The sequence below is a fragment of the Pholis gunnellus genome (assembly GCF_910591455.1).
Source record: "Pholis gunnellus genome assembly, chromosome: 2".
Classification (NCBI taxonomy): Eukaryota; Metazoa; Chordata; class Actinopteri; order Perciformes; family Pholidae; genus Pholis; species Pholis gunnellus.
In genome coordinates, this window is record NC_136536.1 from 19,104,406 (window position 1) to 19,122,222 (window position 17,817).

The 17,817-nt window shown below is 43.3% G+C and overlaps 1 protein-coding gene across 1 annotated transcript in view; it reads left to right on the top strand.

The window, feature by feature from the left end:
* Positions 1 to 17,817, top strand: part of nphp4 (nephronophthisis 4) — a gene marked incomplete at its 5' end in the record, with an annotated part of 141,221 nt that overhangs the window by 472 nt on the left and 122,932 nt on the right. The window contains one exon of the mRNA XM_079166699.1: positions 301 to 444. Coding sequence (XP_079022825.1) covers positions 301 to 444 — 144 coding nt within the window. The remainder of the gene's footprint in view (positions 1 to 300; positions 445 to 17,817) is intronic.

Below are 17,817 nucleotides of genomic sequence, written 5' to 3' on the forward strand. Positions count from 1 at the left end.
CGTTTCAGAGATATTTCCCCAAACACCACTGCAGTAAGTCACATAAGTGTCTCATGGAAATAAGAAACACTTTAAAGATAACTTAGATTTTTGTAGATAGTCTGTTATACACTCTAAGTGTTACATGTATGCAGAATTTAGCGTTTGGATCTTGTATGAAGTTCTGGAGTGAAACCCACTCGTGGATGTTTGGTAAACTGGATTAGATTTTAAGGTTTCATTTGTCATACATGTTAATCTTTTAGGGCGACGATTACCTGTGACTTTTCTAATGTGTGTGTGTGTGTTTTTCCTTTTTAGACCCAGGAGATGTCAGGGGGGGAACCAGATGTGACCTACCAGCTGCGAGTGACCCTGTTTGACAGAAACCATCAGCAATTCTTTGGGAAAACATGGCGGAGTCCACCCCAGAGGATGAAAAACAACAAGATCTCCCTCAACGAGGTATCTTTACGATCACACTGAGATAAGGCCAGACAACTGCGGCTGTGATGTACTGCAGTGTGTTTGGCTCTATTTCAAACTCCTCTCATGTTGTTTTTGATTAGCAGTGGATTGATGATCATATAGTGAAATCAATGCCCATTCAAGCTTAAATTAAATAAATTTGGCACAGCCATTACTTAATTACAACCATCTCAAAAGCTCCACCACTCAAGGCTTTCAATTAGCACCGATGATTGCACTGTGTTCTTCTGTGCTCTTGAGAACGTTGTCAGTCTAAACTCAGCGAGTTACAAAGTGCCCTTACCACGTGAAGTCCCATCTTATAATCATCTTTTTCCTCACCCTGCAAGTTGAGGAAGAGCACATTTTATATAAAGCAACAACTTCTGAGAGTTATTATTACAGGAGATTTTTGGATACAATACAGGCACAATGAATAGCAGATCCATTAGTGTTCAGGCAGTCGCCACTAATGAAACGTGTTCAGTTATAGTTAGGTTAAGAGGTTTCATACAATTAAAAATCACTCAATGACAAAATGTATAAAGTTAAACTGTCCCTAAATCCTCTGAAAACTTGATGTTTCTCTATTACATTCAAAAGTCGTGACTGAATAAGCAACAATAACAAAGTTTAACAAAGCTGAAGTTCAGTATTATTTATTTTGAGTATATCTCCTTCCTCGTGTGTGTGTGTGTGTGTGTGTGTGTGTGTGTGTGTGTGTGTGTGTGTGTGTGTGTGTGTGTGTGTGTGTGTGTGGGGGGGGGGGGTGGAGGGTGGTTTGGTGATGCTGATCTGTCAAGGTAAGCAATTAACCCCAGCAGGAACGGGTGATATGGATAACATCCTCTATTATGATATATCACTTTGTTCTGCAGTATCATTATATAACATGATTTACTACATTCTCTGGAAGATTTATATAGAAATCGTTGAGAATAAATTAAATGTTTGTTTTTGGCTTAGCCAGATAATTTTATACACCCCACAAAAAAATGTAATTCATCACAGTGATGCAAAAATCGCACATTAATCCTATATTGCGATAAAGCAGTCCTGCCCACTGATTAGCAATGTGAAGTCAACAAACTTCACCCTAACACGTGCGATGTCACGTGTGTGAGAGTAACAGGTACAAAATTGATCAGAGATCATTAACTGTAAACAATGTATGAGTGTGACGCTACAGTTTGTAGTCTTTTGGTGTGATAAAGTACTACAAATAGTGATGAAACACAAGCAAAAATAAAAACAAAGTCCATTTCCAAACACGGTGCATTTCAAATGTAGAAATCCTGGCAGACTCGCATTTGCGGAGGCTTTGGTGTATCTTGCTATTTCAACTCAGCCCTCTCAGTTTTCACACTCCTTCCGGCCAGATGTGAACAACAAGATTTGATTGATTTGCAAACAGCATGCACCGGGTACAATAACTCAACATCGAGCGCTTTCCATAGCGGCGTGTCTGCCTCCTTCAAGGTGTTACGCAGATGCAACTAATTAGTTCTCTGCTCATCCGCACGAGTGAGCAATAACAGACGCCTCTGTCAGCTCTCTGTGGCTGCCATTGCATGTTTAACTTTCACGATCGACAGGTTCAGCAGCCCCGCTGAGAACCAGCGGCAGATTGTTAGCAGCAGATACATAAAACCTGCGAGAAGCCCAGTGAATTCAAAATGGACCATTTGGCGTGACTGCAACAATCAATCACTTTAAACGTCACGACTGACTTGTGTGGAGCCTTTCACCGGTGACTCAGCAGCACACTGAGGCGAGCATCCGAGCATCCCGATGTTACAATTTGTTCATTTTACAAGGCAAGCGCCTTGTATTCTAACTCAAGGTGTCACTTTCAGCTCCGCGTTAGTGTTCGGATGCAGATCGTATGAATGAAAGCGAAAACGTGGGTCAACAGGACGTCAGTCCTTTGTGGCTTGGAGGTAAATCTGGTGCCATTCCTCGTACTTCCTGTCGTATTATTTCTGCTGTGGTCGAGCGGCTCTGAACAAGCAACACTTAAGGCTTACTGCTGTATTGTCTTGTAGTTGTAAACGTGAATGAATTTGGCCCGCAGTTTCAGTCAAACGTGGGGGTTTTTTGAGTCTCACTTTGTTGCACTTCATTTCTTTACTCTTCCCAATCATTGTTCTCCGAGCCGTTTCTCCTCTGTAATCATCATCAGACAGAGGGAACAAAGAAACACCTTTTTTTTTTATGTGTAAAGTGTGTGATGTACGCTTTGAAAGATGCGCTTTGATGATGAAATTTCCAATTGCTTCTTGAAAACGCTAAAGAGAACGTCGTAGCTGCGGAAGACAAACTATACCAAAGATCAAATATGAATCAGATTATCTTCGCGGTATCCGTTCAAGTTGAAAGGATCTCTTTTTGTTCAGCGAGGCGCCCTCGGGTCTGTTTCCTGTACAGTGGTCAAAGTTATAGTTGACGGCTTCCAACAACCCTTTCCACTGTTGGTCAAGGGCGCCATAGCATTATGAGAACTCTGATGCATCTCACTTGTGGTCAAAATCTTGTTTTAGCAGGTAAGTTCCTCATGTAAGCTTTGTTTGATTGATTCTATAATATTCTGTATTTCATCACATTAGTCTTTAGCCATCAAGACAAAGTATTCAAAAAGTGAGACGAGTGTTGAAGCTGCAAGAACACAAACATCTCCCCACTCGATACTTAGATGCATTTACTAAGTCCATGCCTTTTTGCAACAAATGACTGATTGCTGCCATTCATTTAAATGAATCCAGTAATGTATAGTAATGGCGTAGTTTTGTTTTTATTCATGGTGTACATTCAATGCCAGCTTTTGACATTTTGCTCCCTTCAAAAGAACAATCTTCCTTTTACTCATTTCTTTGAGTCCAGAGTAATTAGTTACACTATTTGCTGTCCACAGCTGATTCAAAATGTATAAAAAAAAGCTCCTGCTTCAGTTCATGAAGTCCCTGCAGCACCTGAAGGCAGCAGGACACATATGTTGATGAATCCGCAGCCCCTGAGAAGTGCCACGCTAGCACGGCCGTTCACTGCCCTCACAACTAACAGGCCCTTCTCACGGCAGCCATTTTGACATGTAACAGCAGGGTAAACACAGGCGTAATTGATAAAACTGATGAAAGTCCCATTCTGTTTAGTGTCACAGCCGTTACGGTGAGCCAGCACGCACAACACCAGGGCCCCAGCCCACCTAAATGGAACAGGGCCATCATTTTTTTTTTTTTTCAATCACACCTGTGTTTACCCTGCAATTACATGTGAAAATGGCTGCGACATTCAATGTCGGTAAAACATGAGAAATAGAGTTATTTTTGGGAGAAACGTCTCTGATTGTGGTGGCTTATTATATTATTATACACGTCGCACTGAAAGCAATCATTTTACAGTGGGAAGAGAGACGGAACGAGGGAACGAGACAGACTTTTCTTCCTGCCCTTCTTCCTCGTTCATCCGGGCAAAACAGCATCACTGCTGGTGGCAGCTGTTCCGCACCTTCTGGCTTCAGACACCCGATGAGGCATCCCTGCGATCGCGTATAGCTTGTTCCTCCAGTGGGAAGATGCAGTCGGCCAGAGGAGTTTCTTGTGAAAGGGTCCTCGGTTGTGAACAACACAAAATTCCCCCTCCGTGGTTTCATCCGCTGAAAGTGTGTCTCCCATTGTTCGTGTTTACCGTCTCTTTGAAGTCATTATGTTATTTTTGAGCGGATATCTGTGGAACAGCTGGATGCCTGTGTTCTCTCTCAATCAGACAGCTGAAGGCCTCTGAACATCGTGGTTGGAGGCCATGCCACCCACTGTTTTATGACCGCGTCGTTGCGCTGCCGAGCTCCTCTGTAGCCTCCTGATGTTCACGATGCCTGATCTGCTCTCGGGTGCGAGCTGTTGTTCGAGATGTTTTGAGAAACTCTTTTTGAAGGAAATAACACCGTGAGCTGTAGCTGGCTGATAAATGCGTTTGCAGAAGTCTTTTTTTTTCTTCTAACAGAGACACCAATGAGTCAAGGCTATGGCACATTCTGATTCCCAGTTTTTATCACCATCTGTTTTCTCTCCTTCCCTCTGCTCCATGTCCTTTTTGATCGAACAATCTCTCCACAGCGTATGGCCTCGCTTTGATCCGCCATAATAGTCGTAGCCCGTATAAAAACCCACTTGGTATCCCAATAAGTGTCCAAATCCCATTATCCGTCCAGGGTAATAATATAAACCACATCATATCCCATCAGGATGATATAGTGGGGCTGGCCTTCTCGGTGTCGTGCCGCAAGAGCTGCACCCGCTTTTTTTTTTTTTTTTTTATATTGGATTTGGCCCGATGCGCTCACATTCATGCTGGTGTTTATGAGTGGCAAATTGCTGTTTGATATCTAAATAATGTCAGAGGGGGGAATCCTTTCTTCAGTTACAGGGAGCACGGTGAAAATTGCGAGCCTCCCCCCCCCGGTCAGCCATGATGGATTGCTTTTAATATCGGTTGAAAAGCAAATATGCGCAGTGATTAAAGAGAGAGAGAGAGAGAGAGGGAGAGAGAGAGAAAGAGAGAGGGGGGCAGCTCTTGTTAGATCTGTTTTCTTGCTTCGGCATTTCTTTTCTTCAGAGGCAAGACGAGTCTTGACAATGATGACATCTGTTTGTTTTCGTGCCGCTCCACGTGTTTGCTGTCGAGCTGTCAAGTCTGACTTAAGGAGCTTTTGTTTTAAGAAGTAGGGTGCACATTTCGAGTTCTTTTTGGAAATGCTGTAATGGTTTTCAAATCTTGTGGAACCTGCTTTTATGTATGGAATTCAATTTATGCAGCCCTTTAAATTCACACCGACAAATGTAGGCCTTTGCTTGGTCTATGTGCTTGGATGCAAAAAGGGAAATGTAGGTTATTGCACATTTCCTTTGATTGGATGCTGAGGAAGAACAATGCCAGGTCATGGGCTTTTCTTTTTAAGCAAAGTCAATTCACAATCTGTACACTCATGTGTTTTCTAAACCTCCTGATACAAAGTCCAGTATGTCTTACATCACCCTGAATACTAGTTGCTGTTTTTCTCACATCATGACTCAGATTGTTTGATAACCGTCTGGATGTTTTCCACAAGGTTGCTCTCCTTTGCTGCACTCAGTCAAAGGGAGTGAAGGCCGTGGCCAGTAGAGGGCAATGTTGGGCCACACACACAGTCAGCCTCAGACGGAGGAGTTAATCGGCGGGAGGAGGCAGATGGAGAGAAATGTGCATCTTTCTGCATTGTCTCTCACTGTGATCACTCCATTTGAACTCCCTGCCTTCACGGGGAGCCAGTGGTTTCTTCTCATATGTGCAACATTATCAGGCCGACAGCAGGGCTTTGGAGAAAAGGCCAAGTTTTGTTCCTGTCCGCGCAACCTCTTGTTTTTCTAGGTCTCCGAATGCTGTTTGGCATGACGTAGGCTGCACAGACAAAGCTGGGAGTAACGCACACACACACACACACACACACACACACACACACACACACACACACACACACACACACACACACACACACACACACACACACACACACACACACACACACAAGCATGCCTATTTTACTTCTCTACCCTTTATCCCTTTGTCCCTTCTCCTAACTTTAAACCCATGTCTACATCTGACCTATACGCCAACCTAATAACCCCCAACCCCTTACCAAAGGAGCCCGACAGCAGAACGGACTCTGGTCCCCATTATGCGATGAAAACAACACCCCCTCACCCCCACATGCACTAACACACACAGCCTTATTACATGACTTCAAAGCACTGACGAGCAGAGGAAGACAGCGCCTCCACCGATGGGAAAACATTTGAACATCAGTCATGCAATTCCTCCGCTTTTGTTTCCCGAGTAGTTGTTCTCCAAAGAGCAAGCTGGTTTTCAAAGTGAGCAGTCCCGCGTGGTTCAAACTTCAGCTCGGAGTAATGAATACATGGCGGCAGTCACACACTCGTCCTGTAAAGCACACGTTTCTCCTTAAAGCGTACAATACGTTGCCAAGTTGAAGCTGTCAGTGCTGTAACGACGCTCCAGCTGAAGCCTCCGCCCCTCCCAGCTGGCTCAGCCGAAGAACAACTTCTCTTTTGACTCCGGTATGTTTGTTGTTCTCTGCTACAGTATATTCACAGCGTTTTGCGGTCTGTCGCGTTTGACTGCACACACGATTCATATCTATATCATCTCTCATGTCAACTCTTAACTTGACTCCACAAGAAAAGAATAAAGTATTGGAGAATGAATTATGTTCCTCCCTGTTGATGACTTTTTAGAGGTTTCAGGCTGATTACCAGCAAACATCTGCGATGGAAGAGGCCCATTGATTCAGCCTTTTAAAAGGTTTTAAAAGTGATCCTGCTTCTCTGTTTTGTCCCCTAGATCAGTCAATCCAAGGAAAAGATTTGATAGGGTCGCCAAATATACTAGCGGAATTTCTTCCATAGTCTTTATTTAACATTTATACCTCCAGTACACCTTTAGGCCACACGAGGCAGCCTGAATGTTCTGATTGTCGTCTACTTGTAACATTGAATCTAATACGAAAGGCGAGTGTACACTATTTTTGTTTAATGTGAGACTGTTAACTCTGCCTAAATGCATTTATTTGGTCTCATTTATAATGCATTAAACATGTGTGTATGTTTTTAATAACACATGCATAATAAACAGGTATCGTTAGCGATTACTTTTCAAAATGGCTGGTTTTATATATTCAAGATAAGGTGATGCGGAAATGGCAGTAAAGCATTTCTTTTTCTCAGGATTTATAGAAAAGTCCCATTCTGAATTTGGCCATTTAAAAAACGTTTGGTGTACACTGCTGTCGGTTATGGGCAGCATAGCATGATGTCAGGGTTTCTACAGTTTTGACATTTAGGGATTGGTATTGTTTGCATTGTATTGATAAGTATCGCTTTTTCTATTGATACATCCTACATACATGCGTCATAATTCTGTAAATACAAGAGAGAAACTATCTGAAAGCAATTAACAGCTAGTCTTTGTGAAATAACTATTCTACGCATGCTGAGCATTTGCTGTGATTTCACTCCCTTTTGTTAAAGTTAGCCCACTCCTCAGTACCCGTCCCGACTGCCAGCAGAAGTAATTAACTCTTTAACAATGGAAACGTAACAGTAATCCCATTAAACAGTGAATAGCTGCAGTAAGAAATCACGTCGGGAAAATGAACAATATTTCAGTCCCCACAGTCGGGCCTTGATTAGACCTATTTTCGTCACTTGATTGACATCTCTCTTCAGCTGCACCTGTCACGACACTTTTATCATTCCTCTTGGTGTGTTGAGAGCGGTGACATCACCGTCGTTTCCACCGGCATCCCACCATCAACCTGAGCAGAGGTGCCATTAGTCGGGTCAACTGAAAACAGCTGTGTGGATGCGCGGAGCCTTTTAGCAGCAACGTCCGTTCTTGACCTTCTTGATCCCGAAATACTCAAGGTGCACTTCATGTTTGTTTGTACAGAAAATAATGACGTTGATGTCAGGGATCCTGCAGTAAAAGGGACGGCGACTAGAGATGTAACCGTGCACAATATACGGTGTGTTTGTGTGTGTATATATATATATATATATACACTACTTTGCATGTTCTACCGTGTACTGTGTGGGAGGTGTTTTCTCTAATGGTGCAATTATCAGCTTTTATTTCAAATGCATTGCTTCTGGGTTCTCCAACCTGTTGCTACTGATTTACATAACTGGGGAGGTTTTGATAAAAGGAGACTGATTAGGCCTTTTCTTTGCCAGGCTGAAGGGATTGTGAAGTTGGTGACACGGTATAAACACACATCACCACACCACAGAGATACATTATTAACAATCCGCTCCGCCTCTCGGTGTATGTTTATGTTTCATTTTGACATTTACGGTTTCATAATGTTGGCTGTTTGAAAGTGCATAGCTATAATTATGATGTCTGTAAACCATCAAATTCAAGGCAGAATGTTTTGTAAACTCTCTTGAGCTGTGTGTTAAACAGCAGGTGATTTTTATATGAATCAGTGTGTACATTTATACTGCTCTGCGTGTTATAGTCGTACACAACTGTATGTGCTCTGATATTATGTGTTTTTCAGTCGTTCTGCCTCCCCGTGGCTTTGTTTGTGAAGCTGTCTGTGCGGTTTGTGTTTACAGGACATTGTAAGCATAACCACCACTGTGGCAAATATATATATATGAAGGAATAAGAAGAACGAATAGGCTGTGAAAACTAGATTTGTTATCAATGTTTAGTCTTAAAGGGAAAATTCGCCGCCTTTCATGTGGACGTCCAATCAGGGTTGATGGTAAATGAAGTCGTCTGAAGAAGTAAATTACCCAGTGTGTGCTGGAAAAGCTGATCCCTCCTGCTGCTGAGCCGCGCCCGCTGTGCCTCCGTGTACCAGGATGCATTGCGGGCGAGCGGATTCCCCTGAGTCTCACAAATAAACAAAATGAACTCACAAAACATCAATGAAGGAAATATTCTTACACCTAAACCGAAAAAAAAGGACAACCCTTCAGAATTATAAAGAAAAAATATAAAGCTCACAAAACGCGACGTGGTTCGTCTTTCCACTGTTCCAACAATGAGCAACTCTGGTTATGTCGTAATAAATCCTAAATTCATTGAGTAAGATGTGAGAATATGCCGTCTCTACACGCTGTTTGTCTCTGCTGTCGCCCCGCTGTAGCGGCTTGTTGGCGGCGCTCACTCCTTCTTCAGGGACAGACCGTTAAATTAGAAATATACAATGACAAAAATATCCCCAAAACCTACTGGTCTTGGTTGTCTTTTCCCGTTTTATCTTCGGGATCCCGGGGAAGGTCTCCGGCACGCCTCCGTCCCAATGCAGTGATGTCGTCGGCGACAGCATCCAACAAAAAGACCTGCCCACGCTGACAGCGATTACAGCAGAATGATTCTTCTGTTGGGAAGGCTCCACCAGTCGGTGACATGGCTAATTACTCCGTGCCATAGAGCTCCATTGTTGTAGTAAAAAGAAAACGCATCAATGAGACATACGATTGCTCTGGGTGACGTGTTCCTTCATTACCATGAACACGGGCACCGGAGTTTATTTTTTGGAAGTCAAAGACTGACACGTTGTTGATTTCCACTAGATTTGATGGCGATGAGGAAAATAAACCCAATAATCTTTTAAGACATTGCTCCTGTATGCTCACGAGTACAAAATGGCCCAAAGGACTGCTTTGAGCTCAGATAAATGGCCAGCAGTAAAACATGAACCTATATTGAGTCTTGTTATCTTCTGCCTTCTATTCTCTTTTTTTACAAGGCATGCCACTTCCCACGGTAAATGTAGCGAGCCCGTGAAACCTTTTTGTGTGGGGGGGAAAAAGTCATATGATTGATGGACAAAGGAGCCGCTACAGCAGCATAGACAGGCCTTCAGCTTTCCTCGGGGCTTAATTCCTTCTCCCAACTGGCGCGCTACACTAAGAGATATACGCTTCAATTATACATGGGGACGGTGGGATCGCAGACTCTGCTGCCTTGCCCGAGAACTGATCAATATTTCAGCGACAAGGGGACCAAACATCTAGCAGGAGCAGCTGCTGCTTAACAGCTTTACACGCTGGAGTGGCACACCCCATAGACCGCTGTGTGTGTGTGTGTGTGTGTGTGTGTGTGTGTGTGTGTGTGTGTGTGTGTGTGTGTGTGTGTGTGTGTGAACCAGGGAATTCAAGGGCCACAAGAGCTACTGCGGATGTGACAGTAGGGAGAGATGAGAGCCTCGAGGAGGTGTTTGGTCTGTGTGTGTGTGTGTGTGAGACTTACTTCTGCTGTGTGTGGTGCGTATTGACTTGATTCTTACTTTACTCCGAGCTCTTTTCTCTTTCCGTCACTCCCTCTTTTCCCTCCAAATAGCAAACACACACACAAAGTAAGCTTGTCTCTATAATTCTGCATTGCCTGTGTGTGTGTGTGTGTGTGTGTGTGTGTGTGTGTGTGTGTGGTAGAGAGGGAAAGAGCGACGTTGAGACAGAGAGAAAGAAAGAGATTCTGTCCTTCTCGTGCTTTGTTGTTCCAGGCTTTGACATTGCCAACATCAACTTTTGTTGAAATGTACCTTTTTAGAATACCTTTTTGAGTCTGTCAGTGTTCCTCCGACCCTTTCATCGCGTGTATATTTCCTGCATTCCTCCCTTATTGTGATGCCTCTCGAGCATCAACAGCCAGTGCCCCGCGATTTGTCTTTGAGGCATTTCAGACAGGATTTACAAAATGTCAGGAGACCCGAAACCTGGGTGACAAACTAAGACTTTACCCAGCGCCGAGATCTGTCGCCGGCAAAGCTGGGGATGTTGTAGAGTACAGATTCTTTGGATTCTGTCGGAGTCGGGGACAAGGCAGCGAACACCAGAGGCGCTGAAGCTAAAATTGAGGAATTTAGGGAAAAGATTATGGGAGTTGTGCTGTTTAGGAGGTTCTCGTTGTGTGCAGGCATGTATTATGGAAACTGGAGTCAGTGTTGACGCTGATAATAGATTCAGGCTGTCATTAAAGCGAGCTAGCTGTAAGGAAAATGTCAGCTGAAAGAACAGTAGTCGTGCAGTAATTCTGATTTCTCATCCTTCCTCAGACCAGCCTTGGCTATGATTCAGGGCTTATAACCTGCCAGGACAGATGTAACTCACAGTCAACCTTCCCTCTGCCTTCAGGACCTTAGTCAGTTTAACGTCATCTGTTATACCCGAGCCAGTCTGGAGCCATTATCCATCATGGTCGGTGTCTGTCTTCCCTGTGTTGTATCTCGAGAGAAAGAGTTGCCCGTTTCTTTCAGGTATTAACAGTGTGTTTTCAGACTGATGGCATTTGGATTCAAACACACAGTTGGTATTGTGATACATTTACCTTCTGTGGGCTCTGAGGATGATCAGACGGTCCAAAGTTGTCCCTTTCCCAGATTAGCAAGCCATTTTTTATGCATAATCTTTGGTGGATGACCCCTGAAGACCCCAACATTGTTTCTAGCACTATCATCAGTTCAGAATTCCCCCATGACCAGAGCTTTGATCCTTGTTAATATTGAAGAAAAGAAACTTGGCAAGATTGTCTTTGATATCTGAAAGACAGATTGCCATGAAATTAGCTGAACATTTTTGCACCTCAGGCAATGAACCTTTTCCAATTTTGACACTCAGTGACTTAATTCTTTCCTCTTGTGCCATCCTCAAACCAAAATGTCAATTTTAGACACAATGGTTCTTTCCCACTCATCTCTTGTCATCACTCACGCAACTTAACTGGTAGAAAAGCTCTTAGAGTTACACTGATTTTTGTGAGAGCAAATGGAAGCAAGGCTCAAAAGGTAAATGAAACACCCAGGAGTGTGTGTGGCTTCGACGTGTAAATGCTGCTGCTGCTGCAGTGGAGCAAGATGATCAGCCATGATACTAGTCATAGATCGAGTGCTGCGAGACAGCGGACATAGAGCCAGTGCAGCAGGAGACTAGACTTCAGTCAGTCAGAATCTGACTGAATATAAGGAATGTTGTGCTCTATGCTAAACATTTTGCCTCCCACCTGCGAACCAAAGTGGAATAATGTTTAGAGTATTTTCTTTTGCATCACAGATGGCGTATATGAAAGGAAAAGAAGAAGACCATGGGATGCGGTTGAAACTAGTAGGCACATCTGGAGTTGGCATGCACTTGTATGCTTTATTTTCCGACGTTGGTGGATGCAGTATTAATCACTCATTTGAGGCATTTAAACGATGCTCAATTGGTACTAAGGGTCCCAAAGAAAATATCCCCCACACCATTACACCACCACCACCAGCCTGAACTGTTGATGCAAGGCAGGATGGATCCATGCTTTCATGTTGTTTTCGCCAAATTGTGACCCTACCATCTGAATGTCGCAGCTGAAATCGAGACTCATCAGACCAGGTTTTTCCAATCTTCTATTGTCCAATTTTGGTGAGCCTGTGCGAATTGTAGCCTCAGTTTCCTGTTCTTAGCTGACAGGAGTGGCACCCGGTGTGGTCTTCTGCTGCTGTGGCCCATCTGCTTCAAGGTTGGACGTGTTGTGCGTTCAGAGACGGTATTCTGCATACCTTGGTTGTAACGAGTGGTTATTTGAGTTACTGTTGTCTTTCTATCATCTCGACCCACTCTGCCCATTTTCCTCTGACCTCTGACATCAACGAGGCATTTTCTTCCACACAACTGCCGCTCACTGGATATTTTCTCTTTTTCGGACCATTCTCTGTAAACCCTAGAGATGGTTGTGCGTGAAAATTCCCAGTAGATCAGCAGTTTTTAAAATACTATGCCATGCCACGTTCAAAGTCACTTCAATCCCCTTTCTTCCCGATTCTGATGCTCGCTTTGAACTTCAGAAAGTCGTCTTCACCACGTCTAGATGCCTAAATGCATTGAGTTGCTGCCATGTGATTGGCTGATTAGCTATTTGTGTTAACAGGCAATTGAACAGGTGTGCCTAATGAAGTGGCCGGTGAGTGTATATCAACAACCTATTTCTGTCGCACTTTTCTACAAACAAACGCTTTACATTGTTAGCATTGTGTTAACCCAAATCTACTGACGCCCTGTTGACATTATATACGATATAGGTATAATTTATTTTTACAAAAGACACCTAAATGTTGATGCCAAATATTAGGAAACTACTGTACATGAGTTTTATGTTGGATTCTTCTGCCTTATACCTACATTTATCATAATGGACATATTTTGATTGGTACGACAGAAGTGTGTATATATATATATATATAATATATTGAGGTTCAGTTGTATCCATGCTGGCCAGTCATCCTCCTCCACAACGACAATGAAAGGTTGGTCAGATATTTAAAAATCTCCGTAGTCTTAAATAGCCTCAGTTGGAGATTTTTGAAAAGTGACAATCGCTGGTCGATGAAAGTCTTTGCTGGATAGAAATCGCATCACTGTCCCCCTCATTCCTTGGAGGGCTTCCACATAATTGGGCTGTTTCTCCAGTAATTGCTGCAGTCCTCTCATCTTTGGCCGATAAATCATCCTTTCCCAGTCCTCCACCTGTCCTGTTTCTTTCTGTTCCTCTTTCTGTTTGGTCCTTCTGACATTAACTTTTATATCAAATCACTCAGGGGAGACATTCTTTGCAGCCAAAGCCTATCTCTTTCCTCGCACTAGTCACTCAGGTGATAGAATGAAACACCTTTTTGTGCCTTCAACTTCTCAATCGGCTCCATTACTCTGCCCGTTCTCTTTTTCACCCTGTCATGCTTCAGGTTCTCACGAGCTGCCTCATCCACTTCTACATCCCTGACCCTGCAGAATGGCCCTCCTTATACAGTATGTAAAGGTTCAGGAGTGTATTATGGTAATGATAAGATGTAGGTATAATTTTCTACAAGGATCCAAATGTACCCACTCAGCAAGGGATAAAACTGCTGCTTGATTTGCGCCGTTCTTCAATGTGAAATATCCTCATTTCAGTGGACACATTAGTGAATGAGACCCGATATGCTTTAGATACAGTGGTTCCTAGTCACTGAGACCCAACCGGGCATCAGAGTATCAGACCAATTGCCATTTAGGCTTCCCTTCATTAATCCGTCCGACTTTGTGTTTAAGTTAAATGTTTTCTCTTTGGGAGGCGGTGTTACTTTGCACTACTTTGACATGTTTCTTGCTGGTCAAAGAAACTGTTGCTTTAAGACTCATTATTCTGACTGAACAACAACCAGTTTAGCTACTTTCAATCCCCTGCACCCTTTTGTCATCACCATATGTGGGTCAGTCTTACTGGGTCTGACTCAGGGATATAACGTCTCCATTCTTTATCCCACCTGCAAAGCAATGATGATGGCAGCAGAACTATTTTAGTCTAAATTAGGCTCGAAAAGGTGGCAGTGATTCAGAGGTCTGAATTTGGCTGGGTCCAAATTATATTCCGACTAATTGGGACTTATTTTTGGAATTCTACTTTACATTGATTCATGGGACGTGTATTGCTTTTCTGTTTGTTCATTTGGGGCGCATCATGCCGCCGCCATGCGTTCCCGGTTTTCTCTCTATTTGCGAATAATTATCCTCCATTCTGACGGTCTGTTTTAGAATGTGTGTTCTGGTGAGCTGTTCCACAGGTCGGCTTCAAAGTGTTCGACCTGTGAGGCCCTCTTGCTGAATATCTATTTGATTCCACTGTCATACATATGCATACTCCGTCCGACCTGCCCCAGCTGCAATCCACCGACATTATTGGTCATAAGGGAGCCTGGAGCCTCCGTCCCCGTCATTTTCTCCGCCTCTCTATCATCCACACCGCCATCTCTCATCTCTCCTATGCTGGTGACAGTCACAGAATTTCACACCGGGAGAATTTGTGATGCTGATACCCGTTGGTTCTGTGCCTGTCAAATGACTTACTGTAACACTCTCCCTTTCTCTCACTTTCCTCCCCCTCCACCTCAGGCATTGGTCATGCTGCCAAAACTAGCATCAAAGTCAGCCAAGAATCTTCCTGAGTGCATGCGCTTCATAGTTTAGCTTCATAGGACTTCATGAGCTGAGCTTTTGCTTTGAACAACATATCAGGGTGAAGGCCAAAGGTCCACAGCAACTGCAGTAGATACAGTAAGAGCTCACAGTTACATGTACACTAAAATAAAATGCATTAAAGGCTGTGTATTGTCAGCTTTTTCAATGCTGTATTACGTCAGCCTTTATTCGTCTTAGACACATGGTCACATGCATTCATACAGGTACATGCATAACATGTGAACAGTTAACACAGGCGTGTTATCTAAGTCCCAGGTAGCTGACACTATAGTGTTCCCAGCTTCCCAGCCAGCATGTTGGCTCAATAGAAATGCCCTGTTTGCTTTTCTTTTGGGAGGACACCAGGGGTCAAACAACCGAGCCCATGTCAATCACACCCCAGCTGCTCTGGACCTCTAAGCAGGAACCAATGCTCATTTGCAGCCTCTTCGTCTTCTTGTGCAATGCCATGTGATCCCCCCCCTCCACAGTGCTCGCCCAGTTCCCACAAGTCAGGCATTTGAATGACCACCTCGAGGGGGCATGAAGAATTAGCCTCTACTTCTACAGCCTGAGAGCACTATGAGAGGCTCATAATTGTTTGATTCGCACCAGCAGCCACTAAATGGACTCTATGAAGCTATTACACAGGTTTTTGTATTTTCCAAAAGCATGTTTTATATGGATTGCAAATCACTGAGTTTTTATAATCACTTTAAGAAGACAATAAGTTAGCTTTATTACTAATATATCATTTAAATATATATGTATATTTACTTTCTCTCTGTATTTATGTTATGTAATTAATTAGATTGTCTACTAAATGTCCCCCTTCACACCCCACAAAATGATTTCTGTCTCAAGGTATTATGATTAAAGTTCATTCTACCATTTTACCAGGACACAGTTCTTACCTGCTACCTGCTAAAACCAGTTTACCGTGAGACGGATCTCAAGCGATTCACGGCAGAACCACCACCGCAATCCTCTCCCTTTATCTCTCCCGCTCTCTGGTTTACATCTCCCAGCAGCGCCCGCTCACTTTCATTTGCCTTCTTTCCTGTCATAGTTTGGTTCTCTGTCACCCACAAAGGGGTCTCAGCAAAACCCCCAGAAGCTGCAGACAGGCTGTTTGTTGCTAGTGACAGTGACTTCAAGCTCCATGCCTCTGTGCTGATGATGTTTTAATGTCACCACAATGCTGTTAGCCCCTCTTTACTCAAGTTGTGTGTTTGTGTGTGTGTGTGTGTGTGTGTGTGGGGAGGAGGGGGGGAGGGATATTTACCCCTGCGAGAATCGATTACTGCTTTGTTGACAGTCGCTGCGCACTATAACCTCTCATTAGGTCCGACATATGCTGCGCCTGGCATTGCTGCCGATGCAAGCTGTTTTCTCAATGACATCTCGCAGCGCTCCTGTGGCGTCGGGAAGGAGCGAGATCTCATGAGATTGCCGTCATGCAAAGTTCTGGGGAAAAGTATAGTCATTTCTGTTGGCCTTGAAACAGGGCACATTTTGAGCTTTCTCTCAGGCAAACTGAAGTAAGCGTCACTGTCGAATATTTGAATGTGAGAACGACTATATCTGTGCTGACAGGACATGAAGAAAGGTGCGTGCCAACAGAAGTCAAATGAACTTTGTGGGCATATATCAACAAGTTGTGTCAACAACTAAAACACAACTAAATTTGACTGACTTCTATTGACACGCCTTTCTTCTCCTTCCAAAGCGTCGCAGTACATTCAGTCCTTATTTGCAGCACTACCTCCAGACTCGGTCAAAGATGTAGCACCATCTTGCTTCAGGGCTGCTCTGAAGCAGGATCTGAACAACACAGGGCATCTAAGAAATCTGTGAGTTTGTGTTGGAAAAAGCTTTTTAAAATAAAAAAAAAAAAAAAAGGCCATGCGAGGTGCAGCTAAAGCATGCTGTCATAGAAACACTGTACAAATAAGCTCATGTATCGAGAATTTAGGTACAAATGTTTAATCAAAACACTTGACACTATTTCATCCTTAGTTGAGCTCGTCTGTCGACAAAATATTCATAACTAGTGATAGTGGTTTCCTTGAGCATTTACTACAGCCTTTGAAATTCAAAATTATTGCAAATCGAGTCAGAGATATATTTGTTCCGTGGGGACAGTGTTTATTTATTTCTTATTTATTTTTTTCCTGAGATTGGAGCGGAATCAATTTGGAGGTATATCAAAGCAGTGAGGCAGATGAAAAAGAAATTCTACCTTTGAATTGGAAATCCGTCGTGAACAATGTCCACGTTTGGATCGCTCTGAGACTGGGGACTACGTCTTTGACCACAATGCAAATCCCACGTTATCACCGGGGGGGGGAGGGATGTCTCGTTAATACAGCTTGGGATAGGTTCAAGAGAAGTTCAGTCACAGATGAGGCTTTGATTTGGGAGTTAAGGTTGGAGGGGAATAAATAAATAAGCTGAGGGAAAGTAAAGTTTTTCAGGCCATGAATACTGAATGACTTGCATCTTGGGATGGGGGATATTTTTACTTTTCTCAGCTCAGCCAGCGTTTGCTTGGCTATCTATCTGCATTCAAAGCTGAGCAAACACACAGAATACATGTTCAGTACCAGAAATTGAGCATCACTATTACCGAGAAATTAGTCAGTTGTCAGATCCGAACAGAGATGTTGTGTTAAACTTTCATAAAATTACTTTTCCCTCAAAGTTCCAATTGACAGTTTTGTCCTCGCAGACTCCGAAGCCTCTGTGTTGAGTTACCAGACATTGTTACTTATCCCGTTCTGTCTCATCGCCCGTGTTGATAAATCCTTCACAAACATTTGCTAATGTTGAATCA